The sequence below is a fragment of the Megascapheus bottae genome, chromosome 5 (assembly GCF_031878675.1).
Source record: "Megascapheus bottae isolate mThoBot1 chromosome 5, mThoBot2.hap1, whole genome shotgun sequence".
Classification (NCBI taxonomy): domain Eukaryota; kingdom Metazoa; phylum Chordata; class Mammalia; order Rodentia; family Geomyidae; genus Megascapheus; species Megascapheus bottae.
This window is the reverse complement of record NC_143513.1, coordinates 35,020,598-35,033,994: the sequence shown is the minus strand read 5'-3', so window position 1 is coordinate 35,033,994 and position 13,397 is coordinate 35,020,598. Positions and strand designations below refer to the sequence as shown.

Sequence of the window (13,397 nt, the reverse complement as noted above, 5' to 3'; positions counted from 1 at the left end):
CATTTTATTATGTATAATGAATTACATATGAAGCAAGTATCAATTAAATATTATTTTCTATGTGTTTTTTAATATAATCATAATATAAAGGCAATATAACCTTTGTGGAGAGATATCTGTTTATGTGGGATACCTTATGAAAAATGATATCTGATTCTGTTATAAAAAAAGTTACCAAGGTGAAGAAAATGCATTAAACAAAGCAAAAAAAGAAAAAAGAAAAGAAAAGCTAATAGTTCAGAAGCATGGCCTAATGGGAGAGTGCTTGCGTAGCATGCACGAAACCCTGGGTTAGATTCCCTGTTAACATATACACAGAAAAAAAGCTGGAAATAGTATCACCTAAAACGGTAGAGCACTAGCCTTGAGAAAGCCAAGGACAGTATGCAGTCCCTGAATTCAAGCCCCAGAACAGGCAAAAAAAAAAGAAGAAGAAGAAGTAACAAAGCAAGGATTAATAATTAAAAAGTAGGGCACTATAAACTCACCACTAGGGCTTTCGATCTGTTGCTGAGAAGTTTCTCAATGTCCCTGGCTGCAATTTCTACCAGCTGTCGTGCATTGTTTGGTTCCACGGTATACATATCTTGGTATTTTTCATAAATCTGTTTAAAGGGAGAAGAAAATGAGTAAGAACAATAATTGCTCATTTAGGTCTGCAATTCACACTGGGATGTATTTTAAACTATATAGAGGTTCAATGCCACTGTAATCCCTCTGCACATCACCTTTACAATAAAAATGTAAGTTAACAAGTTGAAAAAGCCATCCTTATTTTTCTTCATTCTGGTCTTTTTTAAATAAAGGAATATAAATCTGTATAAATTTTCTATAATACTATTAGCTTGCTAAAGTAGTAGGATACATTGCTCGTGGTAAAACAACTTGTACCACAATTGCCTGCATGTCTACGTCTGAGAATTTTAAGCTCTCATCAGCATTTTAAGGAAAAAAAGAAGACATTTTAGAAAACAGAGAGAGACAGTGGAGCACAGTAGGTCAAATCAGAAGGAGATGTGTCATCAATAAATATAGGGCAAAGGTTCTGTGATAGGGAAAGTTTGAAGAGAAACTTTCCATTGTTTTCTCTTTGTGAGAGATGGGTGGATGGGTGGATGGATTGAGAGACAAAGGCAACTGAAATATGATAGGAAACATGAATATGGGAATTACATCCTGGTAAGATAACAATGGGAGCTTTCAACTTGTTTTACATAAAGAGAAGTTCAAGGTTATTAATATGATTGAAGTCTATATTGAGTTTTGGTTAGAACTGTAATGGTGAATTTCTCTTTTTTGTCAACTTAAATGGTTACAGTTTTGTTTTGTGGTTGTGTATGTTTGTGCCTTTTTTACTCAAAACATCAAACTACAACCAAATTAACCAAGCTGGTAAAATTAAATTCAGCTTCAGTTCTGATTCACATCAGTGTCTACCTAGTGGCATAAGATGTACCTGATTTTCACAGTTAGTAGAAACCCAGCAGGAACAGAATTAAAGAGAGGATGAAGGCAGAAAGCAGTGGCAGTGTTTGTAGCTGGAGGATTGAGCTGCAAAGGAAATCCCTTCTGCATGGAACAGATGGGATGTACATGCATGAATAAACCATGTTTAAAAGCCAGGAACTGGCAGGTTTTGATGGTCTTTTGAGAAGTGAATCCAGGCATGCACTCAAACCAGATAGATCATGCATTTTCTTGGCACAACTCATCACTCTGCTTTACAATCAACAGGTTCCTGGCCTGGTCCCAGCTAAGCACTGGTTACTAGAGAACATTGACTTCAGAGGGGTACAAATACATATGTGATCATTCACATATTACAAAACATTATATCTTTCCAATAAGTTATAATTTTTAGGTGATTAATGGATTTACATACCATCCCATTTAAAATTGATCCATTCAAACTGATTTATACACTGACCTGGAATATGTCCATTTCAAATAAGCAATTCACAGTAAGTGATATAAAAACCCCATACATAATTTCCTCCAGAATTTCTGTACATCTCTGGGTAGATTATGCTTCCATAGGGCATATCATAGCGTCCTGTTTTAAACACCAAGCTATCCATGAAGAATTCCACCCAATGCTAAGTTCTCTCATTTCAGCGTAAGATGGAATTCTATGACATCAGCTCCAGAATAGATTAATTTATGTAGGTTACAAATAGTTAAACCTCACCATCATGTTAAGTGAACAAGAATCTACAGTACTTTGAGAGTGAATAGGTGAAATGCAGATATGTGTTGCACCATTGCTATTCTGTGTACTTCTCTGCAAAGTCTTAAGAGTTGGCTCTCTTTTGTATAGTACAGGAAGGAAAAGATAGTTATTGGTGATAGAAATTCATTCAGATAAACAAATGTATTTCACAGTATGCTACATAGAACTTGTCATTTTATTGAACCATTATGTGTCTGAAATTAGGTGTGTTAGAGAACCAATGTATTATAAATCAATTTATTTTAAAATGTATACATATATATATCCTCTCAAATGTATGAAGATTATTATCTCAAGTCCTTATTCTATTAGAACTTTTAAATACTTCAGAAATAATAGATTTGGGAGGCTGAACATCTCCAAAGTTTACACCTTAAACAGTTGCTACCAGAGAAGTAGTGGGACTTTTGCGAGGTGGGACCTACTGGAAAGTCATTGGGTCATTAGAAACAATGCACTGAGAGATACAGTGAAAATACACCTGTCTCCTTTATTTCTTATGCTTCCTGGCCATAAAGAGAGCAGTTTTGCTCTTCCATACACTGCTGCCCTAATGAGATACCTTACCACATGCCCAAAACTAAAAACCAAATCATTATGGACGGCAAGCTAAATTTTGATGCCAAAGAAACATATTTTATTTGTGTTAATTATTTCAAGTATTTCATTTAGCAACAGAAAAGATATACTAATCTAATGGATACAAATGATAACTGACTCACAGTAAATCTCAAACAGATAAAGGAACTATAAGTCAGCGTGGACCCCAACATAAATATCCAATTACACTGTTTTACGATTTAAAATTAGTCTGCACTATTTATTAATTAAAATTGAGTCTGCCCTGCATAACCACCCCTCCAAAAAAAATAATTAGCTTTTATCCCCCTTCTTCTAGAAAGCACAATAGCCTTTCTTACTGTGAAAGTTATTCTGGAACTTCCAAAATTTTGCTGGTATGTTTGATAAAGAAATATGGGTGTATAAAGTTTCTTGTAGATGTTTAAGATTGCATTGATAACATTAAATATACTTTTCTTTTTATGACTAAAATAAACTATATCATAATGTTGAGTATATTGACCTATTACTATATAAAACACAGCCGAAAGTACTTTTCTTCTTAATCTCCTTTCTTGTTTAAACGAATATCTGATCTGTCATTTTATTCAGTTCCCTTCCTGAAAGAAATAATAGCATGGTGGAAATAAAAAGAGAAGTTTTTACCACCAGACAGATCTACATTCAAATCCTGTCAACGTTTTACTATGCTATGTGATATTGAATTCATTATTTTTCTACAAGAATAAATTCAGTGTAGAGATGGAGTTCAAGACAAAAGGTTCCCCCTCCTGATTCCATAAATTTCACCTTCTCCAAGATTCAACTCCTCCTACTGACACCTATCTCACAGCTCGACAAAAAGAGTACTTGTCACTTACACCTCAATTCTTCTTAGAACCTTAAGTTAGAATTTTTCACTGTTTCTATGACCAGCCTTCACTATGATAACATTCATCAGAGTTTCCTTGTCCTTTTCACTGGAATTTTATTGCAAAGCTCACTGCTCTATATCAAGCTCACAGTTTCAAGATAATTTCAAAATAATATGTTTACAATCACCTGAAATGTAAAATGACACTACTCATTGAAGAGTAGCCAACAAAGGAGAATGGCAATTATGTTCAATATCTACAGCAAAGCAAAAAAAGAAAACATAAATATGCCCATGCATCCCATCCTCCCTCATAACCATATGCCAGACAGCTTATCAATATTAATAAATAAAGAGTTGAAGAGGTAGTTTCCATTTTACTAAAGGTTTGACTGATCTAAAAGTTTATTTTAGCCTGAAATTTTCTGGTTGTGATTAAAGAGAAACTGTCAAACAGCTAAGCAACTTATTAATCACTTCATTAAAGAGAAACTGTTAAACAGCTAAGCAACTTAAGTTGCTTCATGAGAAACATAATTTTCTTCATATTAGCTTTTAGATATAAAAACACGGACAAATGTATCTTCGAATAATCATACCTTTACTTTCCACCCTTGGTGATTATCTTGAGCAAGAAATTAAGGTTTTTACTAAAGTTAGTTTACCCTTTGATATTTCTGATAAAGTATAAGTTGTTGCCATTTGTTGTTTTACAAATACATGGCAATATTCTAGTGCATGGACCCTAACTAATTGCATTAAAAATTCTGGCTGAAATTTGGGAACTAGTGGCTCACTCCTGTAATGTTGCTAGTGCAGAAGGCTGAGATCTCAGGCCAACTACAGCCTGGGTAGAAAAGTCCCTGGGATTCTTTTCTGTACTCATTCACAGAAAAAGAAGAAGAAGAAGAAGAAGGAGGAGGAAGAGGAGGAGGAGGAGGAGGAGGAGGAGGAGGAGGAGGAGGAGGAGGAGGAGGAGGAGGAGGAGGAGGAGAAGAAGAGAAGAAGAAGAAGAGGAAGAAGAAGAAGAAGAAGAAGGAGGAGGAGGAGGAGGAGGAGGAGGAGGAGGAGGAGGAGGAGGAGGAGGAGGAGGAGGAGGAGAGGGGGAGGAGGAGGAGGAGGAGGGAAGGGGGAGGGGGACGGGGAGGGGACGGAGAGGGGGAGGAGGACAAGGAGGAGGAAGAAGAAGAAGAGAAAGAAGAAGAAGAAGAGAAGAGGAAGAGAGGAAGAAGAAGAAAGAAGAGGAAGAAGAGGAAGAAAAGAAGAGGAAGAAAAGGAAGAAAAGAAGAGGAAGAAAAGGAAGAAGAGGAAGAGGAGGAAGAGGAGGATGAGGAGGATGAGGAGGACGAGGAGGAGGAGGGGATAAGAAAAGAAAGTTGTATTGGCATATGGTTTCTGAATCAATGACATGGTAGAAACAAAAAAAGTAAAGATCTGAAGGAAGCTTGATTCAATATTAAGCCATGACATTGTTTTTCTGAAGGCTGATGCCTATATAAAATAATGTAACCCAAGGGTATAAGCAAGTGAAAAGGCTGGTTGGAGTAAAACAGTAATAGTCATATAAAGGGCTGGAAAGGATGAGTATAATAGGCAGAATAACAGCTTCCCAAAGATAACCACAGCCAGAGACTGGGCTAGGGACACCACTAGATGTCCTGAGATTTACCTGGTAGAGCACTGGCCTTGAGCAATAATGAGGGGGGGGGCAGAAGGGGGGAGGGAGGGAGAGAGAGAGGGAGGGAGGGAGGGAGGGAGGAAGGGAGACCAATGAAGAGGGAGCAAGAGAGGGAGGGAGGGAGGGAGGAAAGGAGAGAGAGAAAAATTAGTTCAAGGACATTATACCTTTACTTTGTGTGAATGTCTAAGAAAATAAAAACACCTAAACAGAAAAGCTAGAAATAGCCAAATGGACATGCTTGCATTGTCTAAAAGCATGAATGAATGGGATAAACTCAGTCCTAATGAATAATAATGATGAAGGAATTAAAAGACAATGTTTCATCAGCTCCCCGCATCCACCATCATTCTTTGTTCACAGCCTTGGCTAGCTAGCTATCACAAACACCAATACGGGCCAAATAGTATGTTTCATTGTCACAACTCCTTGAAATACAAAATTAATTCCATTGATCTCATATCAGGTTTATAATCAAGGATGCTTCGTATGTGGATTATGATATAGTTCTATTTGTTTGCACTTTTAAGAACTGGACTTTTGAACTACTGTTCCTTAACTACTGACAATGTCTTATTTGTTTCAAAGAGGTGCATTAAAAACTGCAACGGCAACACAAAGTGGCGCAATGCTTTCCTTGATCATTTTCAAACACCAAAGTTCCCTTGACTAAATTTTGCCATGATCTCCCCCCCAAAAACAAGAAGGAAAAAAAAGCCTATTTATCCTATGCCTCAAGATACCCAACACAGAACTTAGAGATATGGCAAAAGGTGAAGCTCCTCTGGCTAAGATAAAGAATGATTTCAGATGTCAACTGATGTTAGAATATACATTTGCCAGCAGATCATAAAATTAAAACCTGGTTTTCTCCTATGAATATTTGAAGTTTTTTTTTAAATATGCACTATTTTCTAACTTTTAATTATCTGAAATCATATTCTCTTTCAATTAAAACAGTAAATGATGAAACCACTGAACCAACAATCTTTTACAGTATCTTTATGGATTAGTGTTCTTCCGTGTATCTTCACTTCGGTTAATCTCTACTGAGTAAAGGACAAAGGCAAATGCACCCAGAGAATTATATAATCCTAGGGTAATCTGAATACAGGTACAAAGCTTTATGTAACTGTCTATGAAATTCATGGCATACTATTGAGTCTCATTTCATTTACTACATCTCCATTTCCAGTGTAGTAGACACCTTTTATCTATAGCCTAATTTGAAATTTTCTGTGAGTTATGGTATATTGATACCTTTAAACACATACAAACATAGCCTAACGTATATAAATTATGCAAGTCTCAATTTTATTGAGCAATTTTTATTTCCCTTAACCAGAATATGAGGAATTTTGTATTTCCCTGACTGCTGTGACCAGCATACAGCAAAGCTCATAAACAATACCTGTATAAATTAGGAAATGGGTCCTGATGAAATATTCATTGACAGATATGATTCAAGGCAAATAATGCCACATATATACATACAATAGAATATTATTCATCCCTAAAAAGAATGTATTCTGATACATTGTGCTACATGAATGAACCTTGGTATCACTATGGTAACAAAAGAAATCAGTCTTCTCCATATTTTAAGTCAGTATAAATTTACAAAGAAAATGCGAGGTAAATTGTTTTGCAGTTAATGCTGGGATAAAATGCATCAATCCAAGAATTTTAAGTATTGAAATAAATGCTGTACTGTGTAAATTTGTTAAACCACTCTGGAAAGCAGTATGGTGGTTCGTCAAAAGACTAAACACAGAGATCCCCTATGACCCAGTAATCTCACTTCTGGGTATCTACTCAAATAAAAAAAGCTATGCTAAACCTACAAGCACAACCATGTTCATTGCAGCATTTTTCACGATAGCTAAGATATGAAACCAACCAAGATGCCCCTCAGTAGATGAATGGATCATGAAGACGTAGTATATTTACACCATGGAATTTTATTCTGCCATCAGAAAGGACATCACCCCACTTGTAAAGAAATGAAGGACCTGGAAAAAAATTGTATTAAATGAAGCAAGCCAAATCCCAGTGCATGGGCTCCACAGATTCTCTCATCTGTAACAATTAATATACATTTAGGATTCCCCTAACAGAGGATCATAATAGCTCAAAAGCTATGTACATATGTCCATATACAATGAAGCTAAGCAAAAGGAACTCCAGGAGGTAGAAACAACAGGTTTATCTTTCTGACTGTTGTTTTTAAGGTACTTGCTAAAGGTATTTCTTTTCTCTCCTCTTCCCTTAAAGTTTATTTGATGTTGTTACTGTACCTTAATATATTGTATATATGCTTAATTGTTTACTTGAAAAAGGGAAAGTAAGGGAAAAACAAGATGAGTATGAGGTGTTGGAGGAGAGAAAGTGGGACAAAAACATAGGAAGGGGTAACAAGGTTCAAGAAGTAATGTACTGATGAATGTAACTGTAACCCCTGTGTTCATCACTACAACAATAAACTAAAAAAATATTGCAATAAATGCAAAAAGTAATATAATGATAACTAGAAGAATATTAGTGATGAAAGAATGTAAAGGACCATTTTGATGAAAACTTTAAAAACCTGAAAAAGGAAATTAAAGCAGAACATAGGAAATGGAAAAACCTCCCATGCTCCTGGATTGGGAGAATTAACATCATAAAAATGGCAATCTTGCCAAGGGCTATCTACAAATTCAATGCAATACCCATCAATATCCCAATGTCATTCTTTAAAGAAATAGAAGAGGCAATCCAAAATTTCATATGGAATAATAAAAGACCCCGAACAGCAAAAACAATTCTTAGCAGAAAGAACAGCATAGGAGGAATTTCAAAACCAAACTTGAGACTCTATTACAAAGATATAGTGACCAAACAGCCTGGAACTGAAACAAGAACAGGCCTGAAGACCACTGGAATAGAACGAAGGACCCAGATATTAACCCACAGACCTATGGTCACCTAATCTTTGATAAGGAAGCCAAAAAATAGAATGAAACAAAGATAGCCGCCTGAACAAGTGGTGCTGGCAGAACTAGTTAAGCATCTGCAGAAAACTGACTTTAGATCCTTCTTTATCGCCCTACACCAGGATTAACTTCAAATGGATAAAAGACCTCGAGGTAAAGCAGATACACTGAAAACTTTACAAGAAGAAATAGGAGATATACTGTCTCCTTGGCCCAGGTCGAAACTTTCGTAATAAGGACCAAGAAACACAACAAATCAGAGAAAGTCTGCATGAGTGGGACTGCATTAAACTGCAGAACTTCTGTATGACAAAGGACATAGCTAGCAAATTGACTAAAAAGCCTACAGAGTGGGAGAAGATCTTCACTAACCATACAACGGACAAAGGCCTTATGTCTAATATATATCAACAGCTCAAAATATTGAATCACTCCAAAACTAATCTCAAAAGAAACAACCATCCCATTAAAAGAGGGGCCAAAGACTTAAAGAGAGTCTTCTCTGAAGAAGAAACAAGAATGGCCTATAGACACATGAAGAAATGCTCAACATCTCTGGTCATAAAAGAAATGCAAATCAAAACAACTCTAAGATTCCACCTCACTCCATTTAGAAGGGCCAGGATCAAGAAAACTAATAACAACAGATGCTGGAGGAGATGTGGCCAGGAGGGATCACTACTACACTGTTGGTTGGAAGGCAAACTCGTTCACCCACTATGGAAAGCAGTATGGCAGTTCCTCAAAAGACTAAACATAGAGCTCCCCTATGACCCAGCAATTCCACTACTTGGCATTTACCCAATCATCCAGAAACAAGTACATCTAAATTCAATAACACAACGATGTTCATTGCAGCACTATTTACATTAGGAAAGATAGGGAAACAACCCAGATGCCCCTAGTTGATGAGTGGATCAAGAAGATGTGGTAATTATACACAATGGAATTCTATGCTGCTGTCAGAAAGAACGACATTGCCCCATTTGTAAGGAAATGGAAAGACTTAGAAAAAATCATATTAAGTGAAGTAAGCCAGACTCAAAGGAACTTAGGCTCAATGGTTTCCCTCATTTGTCATAATCAGTAGAAACCTTGGCCTCACCTAGCAGAGATTTACAATAGAACAAAATCTAGATAAATAAGGCCATATAGAATGATGCTGACCTCCAGGATATAGAAACAAAAGCCACATAATGAGTGATTTTTGTCCATAATGTACTATGTTCTCTCTCATCTCTTTTGCTGTCCCTTGATTATCTTATATTGTTACAGTATTTCACCTCGTTATCTGATATATTATACATATGCATATTTGGTTATTTGAAATCGGATAGGGAAAGGGGGAAAACAAGATGAGGGGCAGGGGTGGACAGAGGGAAATAGGGACCAAGACATGAGAAAGGGTATCAATGTTTTTGAAGTACCTTCTATCTGGTGAATATAATGTAACCTTCTATTAATTACAAAAAAAATATACGGGAAAAAAGAATATTAGGTATGAAACACAGTGATTTACATTTATACTCTCGTGGTCAGAGGAAATAAAAAATCAAAGTCAAAATTCAAAATTAAAGACAAAACAAAGAGTTCACAGTTATATTGTACTTCATCCACAGATAAATATGTGTGTATAATAATTATTGGGAATTATAAATGGAAAGATAATTTGAAATATAATTATAGAAAGGCCTAAAAATTAGTGTGTTGTTTAAATAGTTTTAGATAATCAATTCTAAACTGATTTAAGTTAATAATATCCAGTTCAGGATTTATACTTGCTATCACAGCAATTTGTACTTAGGGATAATATAAAAATATCAACTTGTTTATTATAAACACCATCTAAATAAGTCACACATAATTATATAAATGCAGATACTTCGATTCCAACATATACAAGTATACACATGCAGTTTGACCATATTCTCAAGTTTATAGTGCATACTTTGCAAATGGTGACAACATCATATTGACATTTCCCAAGCCTTTCTGATTTTCCAATTTGTTATGATGAACCCTCTGGGTTCAGGCTGTGCCACTGCATTCCAAATGGGACATTATCTTTAGAAAAGATATTTAGGAAGAATAAAGTCAGTGCCTGTGAACCTGCCAGAGCATGCAATCTTACTTGCCCTAGTTCCTATTAATAGGAATGTGATGATAACACTGCTGAGCCACATATTAAAGATAGGAAAAGGAAATGAAGAAATGACAATTATAAACACGACTCTTAATTTTCTACACACTCAATATTAAAATATGTTATATTTAACCAAAAACACAGATTGTTCCCAGAATACAGAAAGTAAGCTATAAAGGAGAGTATGATAAATGAAAATGTATTCAGAGCAACAATTTTTCAGTAACATTTTGGGTATTTTTAATAAGGTAGAGACATGTAACATATACAGTACCTTATAACTTCATATCTAAGAACAATTAGATTCAAAGAAAAAAATATAAAGATGAGTATAACAAAAGCCATCTATCTGCATGCTTTATGGTTTTAATTCAAGACAATATTTTAGCCTAGTTCTTTTCCTTTCCTATATCTAAAACTACATATAAGTCGTGCAATGAGTATATATTTTAACCACAAAATTCACATGCAACTAAAAGTGAGAGAGACCATAGTAGATTCTATTAAAACTAAATTAAAATATAATTAACCATAAGCTGAGTGAAATGCCTATTTAATGCCTTTAACTCCAAATGACCTAGAATGATTTCTCTGCCAACTAAAGAATTTTAATTTTTAATTTGCCCTCAACTATCAAAACCTACTCACACATGACTTTCCTAAAGCAAAACTGCTAACAACCTAGGTGGATACTCAGTTTTACAAACTTACGTTAACTGTAAGTTACTTTTGCTTACCTAAAATCCTTCAGTTCTCCTAGAACAATTTTTCAACCTGAGCACTGCTGTCATATTAGCCAGATAATGCTTTGTGGCTGGTGGCACTGTCCTTCATATTGCAGGACATTCAATTATGCCCCACAGATAACAGCCTCTTCCCCAACTGCGATTAGGATCACCAAAAAACCTTCCCAGATGTCCACTGTGAACTAAATCCTCACTGGCTGGGAACCACTGGGAAAGTGTATATTTGGAGAAAGATCAAATAATAATTTAGCTCTCAGCTATCACCATAACTTAAGAAAATGTTACTAAATTTCTGGTAGTAGAATGGAATGGTAGAATGGCAAAGTAAAAAAAACAAAAAAAAGTCTTAAACGATGAAAATAAGTCACTCTGAGTTATGCGAAAAGTATAAATCCCCATAGAGTATATGAATGTAGTTAACCACTGTCAAAAAAAAAAAAAAACAGTTTCTGGGGCTGGAAGTTTGGCCTAGTGGTAGAGTGCTTGCCTCGCATGCAGGAAGGCCTGGGTTTGATTCCTCAGTACCTCATACATAGAAAAAAGCTGGAAGTAGTGCTGTGGCTCAAGTGGTAGAGTTCTAGCCTTGGGAAAAGTCCAAGGACAGTGCTCAGGCCCTGCGTTCAAGCCTCACAACTGGCAAAAAAAAAAAAAAAAAAAAAACCAGCTCCTTAACTTTGTATTGGTGACTTAGGCCTGTACTTTTTATCATGAGGCTGAGATCTGAGGATCTCAACTGGAAGCCAGCTTGGCCCGGAAAGTCCACGAGACCATTATATCTAATAAACTACTCAGAAAAAATGCAGAAAGTGCCCAGCCACAGATGGCTCATGCCTATAGCCCTAGTTACTCAGGAGGCAGAGATCTGCAGATCACAGTTTAAAGCCAGCCTGGGCTCTTATAGCTAATAAACTACTTGAAAAACCTGAAAGTGGCGCTATGAAAGAAGTGCTACACTACAATGCATGAGAGAAGAAGAAGAAGAAAAAGAAGAAGAACAAGAAGAAGAAGAGGAGGAGGAGGAGGAGGAGGCGGCAGCAGGAGGACTCAGGGACAGTGCCCAGTCACAGAGCTCAAGCCCGGAGGGGGGGGGGTTAGGGGGGGGAGGGAAATCATCATCATTATCATCATCATCATCATCATCATCATCATCATCTTATTTTGAAATCTCCAGTAAGGAAAGGAGGGAGTTTACATACTCTCCTAATAACATATTTTGAAGCTAAAATAGAGAGCATGACAGCGAGACAGAGAGAGAAAATGAGAGAGCAAAAGACAAGAAATTCAGTTAGATGATCGTAATTGCCTAAATTAAAGCTAGTGACTCAGTAATAATTCATTCTTCAGAAAAGTAAATAAACCCACATATGAAACAATGAGTAGCTACATTTATTAGCAAAAGGATACTATAAAGACACAGGTACATCCATGTTCATTGCTGTACTAGTCACAACTGCCAGGTCTGTCTCATTTTCTTTACTATTACCTTTAATTATTGCTTTCCTGTGAGGAAGGGGGAATTGTCATTGATCCCACTTGATCTGAGGTAATGTGAATTCTCTAATTCCACACAGCCACATAGCACCACTCACAGAACTAGAAAGTTCCCAGTCCCTCTTCTTCCATGTGTGCATTCCAGTTCAGAAGCAACAATTATGTTCTACTTTTAAATAGCGTCTTTTTTTTCAAATACATTAATGTATGGAGCTATGTACCAGCTAGAAAATGAGCATTGTTTTACATAAGATGACATGACAACAATGTTGGAGAAAAAGCCTCAGTGAGTTAGTAATGAAAACAAATTATTCATTCAGAATATTTACATACATAATAATTTGAGACTACTTAGCCACATCTCATAATAACACCTGGGAATAGTTGGTTGTGATACAAAAATTGTAATTTTGTTAGGAAATCATAACATTATATTAAAGGTAAAAAGTGCTAGTGGAGTGCCACTACAGAATAACTCTACCTTTAAAAGTAACCTTTAGGATCCAAGCACTGGTGGCTCATGCTTGTAATCCTAGCTATTCTGGAGGATGAGATCTGAAAATCAGTTTGGAGACAGCCCAGGAAGAAAAGTGTGTGAGACTTATTTCCAATAAAAAGCCAAAATGGATCTATAGCTCAAGTGATAAAGCATGATCCTTGAGCACAAAGAGGTTCAGGCTTTGAGTTCAAGCATCAGGG

The 13,397-nt window shown here is 36.1% G+C and overlaps 1 protein-coding gene across 1 annotated transcript in view; it reads right to left on the bottom strand.

The window, feature by feature from the left end:
* The window catches only part of Cacna2d1 (calcium voltage-gated channel auxiliary subunit alpha2delta 1), a 366,878-nt gene that overhangs the window by 262,993 nt on the left and 90,488 nt on the right, over positions 1-13,397 (bottom strand). Inside the window, exon 3 of the mRNA XM_090332896.1 lies at positions 489-605. Within this exon, the coding sequence (XP_090189022.1) occupies positions 489-605 (117 nt within the window). The remainder of the gene's footprint in view (positions 1-488; positions 606-13,397) is intronic.